Raw genomic sequence first — 13,369 nt, forward strand, 5'->3', positions numbered from 1 at the left:
AAATAAAATAGATACTTGTCATTATCACTAAATGTAAATAGGCTAAACTCAACTACTGAAAGAACAAGATTTGAAGACCTTCTCAAAGCAAAACTCAATTCTATGCTGTATATAAGAGATACACCTAAGAATGAGCAAAGCTAAAGAAAAATGCAAATAAAGTCTTAATTATCTTCAAACAAGGTAGTATTCTAGCTAAAGAGCAATAACCAAGACAAATATGAGTATGTTTTAAATGATAAAAGGTACAATTCACCATAAACATGTTATAAATATCTATGTACAAATAAGAGAGTCAATAATTATAAAGCAAAATATCTCAGAAATAATATGAGAAATCTAAAAAATACCAATAATGGGAAATTAATCTCTCAATTTTTGGCAGACCAAATGGCAGGCAAAAGAAAAGATGTAATAACTAATAAAATATAACCTAAATATTTAACTCTCTTCAATTATCTAGAACACAAAAATTCACAAAAAATATTTGCAAAAATTCAACCATAAGGAACATTTCAATACATTCCAAAAAATAATACAAATAACATTTTCTGATCACAATACAATAAAACTGGAAATTAAAAAAACAGACAATCAAAAACCCTCCTCCAGGGACTTCCCTGATGGTCCAGTGGTTAAGAATCGGCCTTGCAATGCAGGGGATGCCAGTTCAACCCTGGTGCAGGAACTAAGATCCCACATGCCACAGGGCAACTAAGCCCATATGCCGCAACTACTGAGCCCACGCGCTCTGGAGCCTGCACGTCACAACTAGAGAGAAGCCTGCGCACTGCCATGAGGAGCCTGCATGCCACAACAAAAGATCCCACATGCTGCAACGAAGACTCGACTCAGCCAAAAAAAAAAAAAAAAAGAAAGACCCTCCTCTCTCTGGAAACTTTTAAATGCCCCCTTAAAGGGCAAAGGGGAAGAAATACGATCTAAAATAGCAAACTATTTAGAAAATAGAAAATTTATTAGAATTAAATATGAAAATCCACTGGATATAGCTAAAGCAGTGCTTAGTGGAAAATTCATAGTCTTTGCACTTAAAACAAAAAGACAAACTAAGCATATACCTCAAAAAATAATAGAAAATAACAGGAAAACCAATAAAGGAATAAAAAACGTATACATTAGAAAACAGAAAAGCATTTGCACTAAGTAAATCTAAAATTTAGTTCTTTTAAATTAAAAAAAAAGCCAACTAGCTAATCCAGGGAAATAAAAATGGAGCAATGTGGAAGGAGAAAGGACAAGCATAAAATATCAGAAAAAAAGTGGAAATAATCACAGAAGGAATTAAAAAACATAAAAATCCATTTTGCTCAGTTCTATGTATATAACTTGAAAATTAGAATGAGTCAGATATTTAGAAAAAAATACTTTACCAAAACTGACTCCAGAATAACATAAGTCCCAAACTGACTGATTCCTAAAGAAGAAATAGAAATTCTCAAAGGTATGTCAAAAAAAATACTAGACTCAGACGATTTTATAGGGAATGCTAACAAACTTTTAAATACACACACACTCAACATATTACATGTAATATTTATGTTTCATAAACAGACACAAATTCCCATGTTTTTTTAAGGAAAAGAACACTCCCCAAAATCTTTTTTTTTTTTTTTTTTTGCCAAGCCGTGTGGCATGTGGGATCTTACTACCCTGACCAGGGATTGAACCCGCGCCCCCTGCAGTGGAAGTGCAAAGTGTTAACCACTGGACTGCCAGGGAAGTCCCTCCCCAAAATCTTTTGTGAAGTAAATATAATACCAATATCTAAACCTCCCAGGGCTTCCCTGGTGGCGCAATGGTTGAGAGTCCGCCTGCCGATGCAGGGGACACGGGTTCGTGCCCCGGTCCGGGGGGATCCCACATGCCGCGGAGCGGCTGGGCCCATGAGCCAGGGCCGCTGAGCCTGCGCGTCCGGAGCCTGTGCTCCGCAGTGGGAGAGGCCACAACAGTGAGAGGCCCGCGTACCGCAAAAAAAAAAAAAAAAAAACTCCCAAAGATGACACTACCCTCCCCAAAAAAAACTTCAGATCAACCCCACTCATGAATATTAATGCTCAAATCCTAAAGAAATATTTATTAACAAAATCCAGCAACACATTAAAAAATAATAATATATTGTGATCATACACATCAAGAATGCATTGATGGTTCAACACTGACAGCCTCAGTTGTTGTTGAACTATCTCTCAATAGATCATATTGAGAGATATTAGGAGGAAAATCAAATGATCATCTCTATAACACACAGAAAGCATCTGCTCAAAATTCAAAAGTTACACTTGATTTTGAAAGATTCAATAGATTAAGAATAAGGAGATTTCCTTCACAGAGTGAAATGTATCTATTTAGGCCAAAACCACTATCATAATAGAGAAACTATAACTACCGAAGTCAAGGATGTCCACTATCACCCCCATTACTTTTACTGAAGGTACTAGCCAATGCTAGATACGTCTAGTAAAGAAAGTTCGTTTTCTTATCCTAGATAAGAAAGTAAAATTACAAGAATAAAAATTAGATAAGGCAAGGTAAACTTATCACTATTTGCAAATGACATGAATGTATACTTAGAAAATCTGAGTAATCAAATGAAAACAAGATATTCAGTAAAGTAATGGAATATAAAACCAATACACAGTCATCAACAGTTACAAGGTTTGTAGATATAATGGACAAACAAGTTTGATTACCAAAAGACATTAGAAAGATAAACTAACTATCAATAAACTTGCAAAATATGAAAGACATAAATGAAGAAAACTTCAAAACCCCTCCTAAAAGATACAAAAGAAGAACAGAACAAACAGAAAGACTTATCAGTCTTAAACATAAAGACTAAGCATCATATAGAGGCCAATTTTCTCTAAGCGAATTACTAAATCTATGCAATCCCAATAAAAACACCAATAGGTATTTTTGGGGTTGTTGGGGGATGATGAGGGTGATTAGACAAGCTGATTCTACAGCTCATAAATATGATTAGAAAAATTCTAAAAAAGAGCAACATGGAGAAACTAGCCCTAAAAGATATAAAACACCATTAGCCTACAATAAAAATATGGTACTGGTGCCTGAATAGACAGAACATCTAAACAGAAAATAAAGCCCTGAAATAGGCCTAATTACATTGGGGATTTGGTATATGCCAAAAATATTTCGTATCAGTTGAGGAAAAGATGAGATTATTCAATAAATGGGGTCGGGGTACTGGGTAGCCATCTGGGAAACAAAGCTGGAGCCATATCTTCAGAGTAATTCCAAATAGATCAAGTATTTATTAAACATAAATAACCATGAAAGTACTAGCAGAAAACAAGAAGAGAATTCTCTTCTAAATTTAAAATAAAAAAAGGCCTTTCTAACCATGGCTCAAAATCCAGAATCCATAAAAGATTGACTAATTTAACTACATAATTTTTTATCAGCTCTACATGGCAAAAATCATAAGCAAAATGGTGACATCTGTAACTCCTATCAAAAAGGGCAATGCTCTCCTAGAAATCAGTAAAAAGACCAAGAACCAACACTTAAAACTGCATAAAAGATATGAAAGAAAGTACACAGAAAAGGATATACAAGTGGCTCTTAAGCATGTGAAAAAGAGATGCAACCTCACTAATGAAAAATACAAGATAAAATTATACTATGACAACCAAATTGAGAGACATACTACAAAGTAAATTGGCCCATACTATTCAGAAATGTCAAGGTAATGAAAGACAAACAACACTATGGAACTGTTCCAGATCAAAGGAGACTAAATATACACATTAATGGGACTTCTCTGGTGGTGCAGTGGTTAAGAATCCGCCTGCCAATGCAGGGGACACAGGTTCGAGCCCTGGTCCAGGAAGATCCCACATGCCACGGAGCAGCTAACCCCGTGCACCACAACTACTGAGCCTGCATGCCACAACTACTGAGCCCACATGCCACAACTACTGAAGCCCGTGCACCTAAGAGCCCGTGCTCCGCAAGAGAAACCACTGCAATGAGAAGCCCGCACACCACAACAAAGAGTAGCCCCTGCTCACCACAACTAGAGAAAGACTGCATGCAGCAACGAAGACCCAACGCAGCCAAAAATAAATAAATAAATAAATAAATTAATTAATTAAAAGATACACATTAACAATTAGATGCAGTAAGTGATATTGATTTGGATCCTGGAACTAAGCTTTATCTATTTAACTCCTTATTATTTAGTTGTAAGGGACATTACTGGAACTGAGGAAATTCAAATGAAAATTATTAAGCTTCATTTTAAAATTGAAATTAATGAAATCAACTAATGATAATAATAATTGTATCAATGTGAATATCCTAATGTTTTTGTTTTTAGGAAATATACACTGAAGTTATTTAGGAATAAAGGAGCATTATGTCTGTAACTTACTTTCAAACAGTTCAGAAATAATAGGTGTATATAGAGAGAATGATTTTTAAAACCATGAGATTATCTATTCAAGATATTAAAATTAATTTAAAAAATAAAAAAATTCCATATACATTTACTAACCTGGTGAGGTATACATTATGTAGGTGGGGTGGGGACTAGCAGTAGCTCACTGTCCATGGTACAACACTCTCGGATATGTGTGTAGGCGTGAGTGGAAAAGAATGTGGAATATACACACCAGACTGCCAGCTGCCAGTTATGTGGGGTAGACCAAGAATGGAGACAGCACATTTTAAACTGTTTAATACAATTTTGAACTGTTTATGTTAAACAAGTATGCTCAAAAAATACCCTCATTATGAAGTTCAAGTCCTTCAACATCCCTAATCTAAGAGTCCCAATGATACTGAGGTCCATCCTATGGACTCATGATTGATGATTTGAGGCATTACCCTTCTCATCCTTTCAGGAAAAAAAATCCCTTTAAGCAAATTCCAAGATGAGTATCTTATACCTAATACCATACTAGCCAGCATTTATCATAAGAACTTCAAGAGTTTTAATGGACATCAGAAAAGTCAAGTTTTTAATAAAATAAGTGAATACATTACAATGAATTAAGAAACCCTGTGAATATGGGGAACGCAAAGGACAGGCTCTCTTGGCTCTCAGTTCTCTTGTCTCTTCTTGAATGGTCCATTCTTATTTCACAGTCAGGTGTTAGAGAGCCTTTCAATGCCATCTGAAAAGCAAGATCCCAGAGGGCAGCATCCTCTGGTGTGAAGTTTTCTTTACACAAATTTAAGACAGCAAAGGACCTAAACATTTCATTTTCTTCACCTTTAAAACAGGGATAGTGACAGCACCTTTCTAACAGGGTTGCTATGAGGACTAAATGTGACAGGTTGCTTAAAGCATTCAGCCAAGGGTCTGGATCCTTAGCACTATTCAACACACGATAACTCTCATTATCCTTATCATTTCATAAGAAAAGGAAAAAAAAGACCAGTAAAATAGGAAGATATTCTATTTCACTAGTATTCAAGGAAATACACACCTATAAAAGTTTAGATGATGAAAAAAATGTTCACCCAAACAATAAATGTCTAGCAGAAATGTGCTAACTTTAGTGTACTAGACATTTTTCCTGCCAACAGATCAGTGAAAGGTACAGCTACAGATGTTTAAAAACCTGAAGAATTAATGCTCCCTACTATTCATTTCAAAAGACAGCCATCACAGTATAAACTACATATATACAAAGGAATATTACTCAGCCATAAAAAGGAATGAAATTGGGTCATTTGTAGAGACATGGATGGACCTAGAGACTGTCATACAGAGTGAAGTAAGTCAGAAAGAGAAAAACAAATATCGTATATTAAAAGACAGCCATCAACTCCTGGATAATGAACATCCAAACTCATGACAGCCTACAGCCTAGAAATTCTGGTGACTCTCTGATTAAGGCCCAAATAACTGAGGATTGGATGCAGCCCAACAAGTCTGTAAAAACAGAAGCACTTTGCTATAAGATGTGCCTCTTGGATGTTGAGACCCAAGCCAGACAGGCAGTGGGCCCCTCCCAGATCCTGCTCTGTGGAATGAGTCTCTGCTGCAGACCACAGCCACAACCATGGCTGCTCCAATCTGTGCTCTGAGGAGCAACTTGGAAACCAACACTGCAGGAATTTCAACATATCAGCATGAATCTAGCTTCCACAAAACTTAGAATAGCTTGACCAAATAACAGCCATATTGGTCAAGATAGCCAAAAATGAAATTTCCATCTCCAAAACTGGAAAAGAAAGAAAAAGAAAAAGGGAGAAAGAGAAAAAGAAAGAAATCACAAACACAAAAATCTGATTATTTAAGAATTTCAATATAATTTCTTTTGTTCTTTATCATTTTCATGATTACACTGTAAACTTACTGCACTAATACCCAAGCTGGGTATTATAATTGTATATATCAACTTCTAGTGGTCTGTTACTAGAATACACAGTATACACTGTTTACAGTGCAGTACAGTGGTTCTAGAATATAATGCATCATTATATAAGTTGATGATAGTAAAAATAAAATCTGTTTTAAAAGTCTGTCAAGTGAAACTCAAATGAAATTGAGAAGTCTTAGGGCTGCAATGCAGTCTGGAAATGCCATGTTATCATACTTTTCATATGTGTTAGGCACAGTGGAAGATACAAAGAGAAAAAGAAATCAAGGCATGTGGACCCTCTCCAGGCAGCTCTCTCCTGGCCTCTATGAACATGGTCACACATTCTACGGTCACATAGACTGACCTGTCAAGCAGAGGGGATGAGGTGGGAAAAAAGATTCTCCCACTTCAGAGTGATTTTCAAAGATCTTTGTCCAAGGCACTTTCACAGTCTACATAACCTATCTACTGGTGTCTCCTATTTACTGTACACACGGTATGTACCAGGCACAATGCTAATAACTTTATATATATTACTTCATTTAATACTCACAACAATTTTAAGACAGATGCTAATATTTTTATACCCATTTTAGAGATGAGGCAACTAATGCCCAGAAAGCTTTAGACCCCCTCAGGGTCTGAGTCATATTAGCACCCAGACCTAACACTTCCCTCTGGCATCCTGGCTGAGGTTTTAAAAATATCTAGATAAAGACCTCTACATGGTTTTCACTTTAATGTTGCCATTAAAACAATTAAAAATTAGTAACTTCTATTCCTCATCACTCCTTCTATTTCCATTGTAAAGAGAACACACACACACACACACACACACACTCAGGAGGGTAGAGACAAAACTCCAGATGGATATCCGCTTTCTTGTAGGGGATCTGGGACAGCAGTGGTGGGTGAGTGGCTGGGGCTGATGCAAGGGGTACCTTTTCTGCGATGCCATTTTCTGTCGTGTATATTGCCATGAGCTCGGTGTCTTCATTGTCCTGTTCACCGCTGGACGTGGCACCTCCATTGATCACCACCTGAAGGGAAACACTTCATTTAGAGGTTGTTTTCACCCTGTACACTCTGTTGTATGAAAACATTTTCCCCCAAAGAAAAAAACTGCATTTTCACTTATCAGATTAGCCAAGTTTTAAGTTTTCTTAAATGAAACTCCTGACAAATGCGCGCTGCACCAGTGATCACACGTGTTTTTGATGGAGAGATGTACCATGTGTCCTACAGAGAGAGGCTGCATGAATGGGGGTCAGTTGAAGGAGACCAGAAATGCAACACCCAAAGGAACTACAAGGAGTAGGACCCTCAACAGCCTCCATGGACAAGGGAGGCTTGGCTGAGAGGACAAAGCTGCAGTTTCTGAGCGGGTGAGAGGCATTCTGAGCTGCCTTGGTTAAGATCCCTTCCCAGGTAACGCCTGATAACAACTTACTTCCATGTTCCTACAGGGAAGAAATGTGCCAGTTAGAGCAATTCACGCACTGCTGTTACCCTAACTTACTAACTTATATTTCTCACTGCAGTTAAATAAACTAGCCCACTGGTGTGTGCCTTTCCTTGTGGCATTGGAGGGATGTGGATGGGCAGGGGCTGTCTACGCCAACAAAGTTGAGTTTCTGGGCCCTAAAGGTATGGACTAGAAGTTATCCTGAGAATCAAAAGAAAACACCTGGGCACCCAGCAGGTCACGACCCCTCTTTATGCCTACCCTTGGTGAGATAGAGCACAGTCTCCTTAGGTCCTGGCTGACTGCAAGAACCTTAAAATATTTTTAGTCTTTAGCCTAATGATTCCATTTTTAAGAATCTATCTTGAAAAAAATAATACTGAATGTAATTATATGTATGAATAACAACACAACTACATTTTTTAAATACAGAGGAAAAAAAAGAAAAACCACACAAAAAGTTTAAATTCTGGTGTTATAAAATACACTAAGGAGAAGTAAAAGATGAGTGATGGTGTAAGAGAAAACACGGTGCAACACATAACAATGATCGGTATTAGTAATTCAAAAAGAACACCTGCAAATCCGTAATACAAATAACCCAAAGGATAGGAGTCTATGATCCACAGGGAAAAAAAAAATTAAAATATTCAATGAGACACACAAAAAGCTGTTCAACCTTACGTAAAATTATAGAAGTGACAAAATATAATTTCATTTTTTAACATAAATTAGGGGGAAATTTTAAGAATCTGGTGTTGACCAGGGTGTAGGGAGATTATGTTCTTGGTGGAATGACCTTTGTGGTGGGGAACTTAGCACTGGGATTCGAAACAGGCATTTTCTTGGAGCCAGCAATTACACTCACGGAAACTTATCCTCCAGAAATATCTATGCAATATCTATGGTCAAGGTTGATGACTGCAGCATTATTTACAATGCTGAACACTCAGAAAACCTTAAATGTTTATCAAAAAGAGAGACGTCGATAAATTATCATATATCCGTTTCAAGAATAATATTCAGCCTTTTTTTTTTTTAAGTTTTTAATTTTTTGGCCCTGCCACATGGCTTGCAGGTTCCCCGACCAGGGATCAAATCTGGACCCATGGCAATGAAAGTGCCGACTCCTACCCACTGGACCACCAGGGAATTCCCAATATTCAGCCATTTAAAAGAATAAAACTGGGCTTCCCTGGTGGCGCAGTGGTTAAGAATCCTCCTGCCAATGCAGGGGACACGGGTTCAATCCCTCACATGTTGCGGAGCAACTAAGCCCGTGAGCCACAACTACTGAAGCCCGTGAGCCTAGAGCCCGTGCTCCGCAACAAGAGAAGTCACCACAATGAGAAGCTCGGGCGCCGCAATGAAGAGCAGCCCCCACTCTCCTCAACTAGAGAAAGCCTGCGTGCAGCAACGAAGACACAACACAGCCAAAAATAAATAAATTTTTTTAAACATGGGCACTTTATGTAGATTGACCCATTTAATAAAAAAAAATTTTTTTTAAGAATAAAACTGATGTACTGACAAGGAAACAAGTCCAAGAAATACTGTTTTTTTTAAAAAGCCACAAAACAGTAAGCCTAGAATTATCCCAACTATGCTAAATAAAATCAAAATTTAATATCCTCTCTACCTGTCCAAATGTTTGGTTAAGGATCCAGAAAAGTCACAAACTACTATGAAGGTTGCCCTAGGTGCAAGGAGTAATGATTGGCAGCTTTCATTTTTCATTCCCAACCCTTCTTTAGCATGTGGATCTTTTATAATCAGTATATTTGTGTGTTAGTTGATACTGCTTTTTAAAATGGCTAATAAAAAGATGTACACCAGGGACTTCCATGGTGGTCCAATGGGTAAGACTCCGTGCTCCCAATGCAGTGGGCCTGTGTTCGACCCCTGGTCAGGGAACTAGATTCTGCATGCATGCCACAACTAGGAGTTCGCATGCCACAACTAAGATCCAGAGTGCTGCAACTAAGACTTGGCGCAGATTAGATAGATAGATATTAAAAAAAAAAAAAAAAAAAAGACATACACCAGTACACCAAAACAGTAACAGTGACTGTCTTTAATCAGTGGGGCCATTTTCACCCTCTTTCTCCCTTTATATATTTTGATAATTTTCTCTAATGAGGACAATTTATTTTTGTAACAGGGAAGAAATTAAAAAGACTAAAGATTCAAGCAGCATGGTTTGGACTAACTAAGGCAGTCCAGAGAGATTTCAATCCACCTATTTTTGCACTTGAGGAAATCAGGCCAAAGAACATTTTAATTTCTTATTCAAGGTCATATAGATTATATAACCCAAGTCTAAGGCTAGTTTTAAAGTATTCCAAAAATCTCAATTAACTAGTACATAATTCTTACAGGATAAAATATTTTTATTTCAAATAAAGAGTCGCTTTTAAAACTCTCTCTAAGTCATGCTATAGCTTTTTACACAGCCGACTGAGTTTGTGGCATTTGTTTGCCTATAGAACTAGCTGCCAGCAGGATACATGCTCCTAGCCAAGTTCAAGTCTACAACATAAAACTCTAACCCACTATCACAACCATGCTCCAAGTCATATCACAGCAGCACTCAACCCACTTAGAAGCCAAGAGGTACACACACTCAGGATGAACCGTCTTAAAACAACATTTAGTTACTTAGTCATCCGAAAAACCCAGGTCTGATTTAAAGTCCTATCCCAGCTAAAACTAACCATCTACATTCATCAATGGTTGCCGCAGAGAACAAAACTGCTTCATGGGTATGGGGTTTTCTTTTGGGGTGATGAAAATGTTTTGGAACTAGGCAGAGGTGATGGTTGCACAATACTGTGATTGTGTTAAATGTCACTGAATTGTTCCCTTTTAAACTATTAATTTTGTTGTGTGAATTTCACCTCAATATATTTTTTTTAATCTGTATATGTGTCACCAAAGAGTAGATTCTGGCAGGAGTTAGCAACTCTCACTCCTCCCCTGACTTATGATCCAGTGTGCCACATCTGGCTTTGGATGACATGCTGACTGCAGCGGGAGAGTGGAAGGGTGGGGTGAAGTAAAGGGGATGATGACGGGAACAGAGGCAGGCAGACCCTTTATGAGGCAACTGCCGGACAAGAAGGGACAGTGGCCTGAGCCAAGGATTTAACAGTGCTCTGGGAAAGGTAGTCTGGTTCAAGAGAGAGCTAGGACATGGCCTTAATACTGCCTGGGGACTGCCCAGACAGGAGCCGTAGCACCACAGCACCGCAGCTCTGCAGGGCGAGTGCAGGCGGAGGCACCACCACAGTACGACGGGCAACATCCCAGGCCTGGACTGGATTTTGGGGGCAGAGGGGTAAAGCATCTGGGCTGCTGTCCAGTTCACTGACCCAGGTGGCCGGTGGATGGAGGTGCTGGTCCCAAAGAGATTTGTGTAGGGAGAGACAGAGTGACAAACTGGTACAACAGAAGTTTGTAAGTCAATTCAAAATATGTTTGATCCATAGAAATCATCCCATAAAGAAGCTTACTTTCCCAGGCCAGTGTGGGAAGTTTATTCAACTGTAAATATTATTGACCTACGATTTCTAACATATTTCCACAAGTAAAGCCATCCCTGGGGACCTCAGAGCCCACCTTCCATCCTGGAAGTCTCATGTTCCAGAGCTGAGCCACTGCCTCTCTCCAAGCCATCCTCACCCCTATGAGAGGAAAATGCGCCCCTTCTTCCCAGGCCCCTGCTCCAACAGCGCTCCAACTGAGGATGACAACAAACCTAGAAGGTAGGAGGTTCTGGAGCAAATGGGAGATGAAACAGGTTTTCACTCAAGGGAAAGGGGAATTCAGCACCAGAGGGAGGCCAAGGCTATAGAAGAAAGGGACCACTGACCTGCTGTGTCTCCTGTGTCTATGTGCAGGGAGTGACTAAACATCACTGAAAGTAAAACACTAGTTGTTTCACTAATATTTTCCCTTTGGCGTATTAAATTAGCCACTCTAATGGTCCATTTTCTTAAAAACATGGAATTTAATTTTAAAAATCAAATCAGTTCTTCAGGAAACACAGAGTTTTTTTTTTTTAAGAGAAAGAGATTAAAATGTTGCTGATATTATGAAAGCTCCATACTTTTGAACCTCTAAATATTATTTCAACTGGGAAATAAAACATGTCTTGGAAAGCTTTTTAAACTTAATAAAAATGGATTTTCTTTTGTGTTATTAATAGCATCACAGATAACAGAGGGAAATCTTGGTATCTTTCATCTCAGGGAACTGATCATGTTTTTCTTTAAAATATATATATATCAGCAGACTATTTAAAAATTTTTCAGGAACCATGTCCTTTCTCCCCCCAGAACTATTTGAAATCAAACTTGTGGCTTTAAATTTTTTTCACCTAAATTAATATTATACAATCACTCAATCAGTTTAGGAAAGCAGGTTCTCTCTGCCTAAATTTGTCCAGTTGGTTTTGTCTCCAACAAAAAAAAGGCTATGCTGCCTTTGGTGGGGGTATGTGTCTACTGCTCAGTAAATATGTCTTTCTTGCTTATGTGTTTTATTTCCACTAAGACAATAACGTTAAAGTATTTGTTTCTGAACAGTAATCCTGAGACGGTCAAATTGTATAGGAAGCAGGAGTGACAGGAGTCCCACACTGAGCATCATTATGACAGCAATGCCAATTTAAACTGACAGCTGGATGAGCCTGTGTTACTCATACAGAAGGTAAAGGATGCAGGTACCAGGGAAACCCAGTACCTCTGATCAGAACGTTCAGAGCTCAATTTATCACCTATTGCAGATCTGGTGAAATTTACCCACCACTGACTGTCATGTGTCTGGTAGTCAAGTGAGCCATTTTCTACTAAAACAATCACTTTCAGAGAGGTAATAAAGGTCCCCAAATTAACTGCTTTCTATTCTTTTAATAAAAAGGTGGGAATTCCCTGGCGGTGCAGTGGTTAAGACTCGACGGTCTCACTGCCCGGGCCTTGGGTTCGATCTCTGGTTGGGAAACTAAGATCCCGCAAGCAATGTGGTATGGAGGTAACACACCTTATTCTTACCCCCCTACACACACCATTATTTCCTCTGATACGTGTATCTATACTACAATTAAAATGTGTTTTAAATAAGGATGATATCAAGACTACTGCTTCACAGCCTTTAACCCAAGCCTCCTTTTAATGAACATAAAAATCTCCCACCTACCTTCAAATTATTTGAAACTTCAAGATTAACTGCCATGAAAAATAAATCAAAGTGAGTATAATACAACATATGCTAAACCTCTGGAGCTTGTCAATCTTAGGTTATGACACCCCAAAAGATCTAGCTGGTAAATCTAATTTAATGATACTGACCCTAAAGTTGGCAGAGGCAGCAAAGCCCCTAATCTTATTTCCATTGCTTCTCCAAATACAGCAGCTCCCTGTGACACACCCAGTGGCTACGTGCAAGCAAAACCATCAGAAGCAACCAATACTGCAGCCAAAAGCCCAGCCAACCCTACAAGCACAGCCTCCTTCCCTTGCACTGCCCAGCCCAGCCCAGGTCTTCT

At 38.4% G+C, this 13,369-nt stretch overlaps 1 protein-coding gene across 2 annotated transcripts in view; it reads right to left on the reverse strand.

Annotated features, from left to right (window-relative positions):
• SLC23A2 (solute carrier family 23 member 2) overlaps window positions 1-13,369 on the reverse strand; it is a 147,312-nt gene that overhangs the window by 58,411 nt on the left and 75,532 nt on the right. For both annotated transcript variants that reach the window (XR_014017534.1, XM_081255496.1), the window contains exon 3: window positions 7,301-7,399. Coding sequence is in view for 1 of the 2 variants with exons in the window: in XM_081255496.1 (XP_081111622.1) it covers window positions 7,301-7,399 (99 nt within the window). In the remaining variant the exon portion in view is untranslated. The remainder of the gene's footprint in view (window positions 1-7,300; window positions 7,400-13,369) is intronic.

Source organism: Mesoplodon bidens (genome assembly GCF_964165515.1).
Source record: "Mesoplodon bidens genome assembly, chromosome: 15".
Taxonomy (NCBI): domain Eukaryota; kingdom Metazoa; phylum Chordata; class Mammalia; order Artiodactyla; family Ziphiidae; genus Mesoplodon; species Mesoplodon bidens.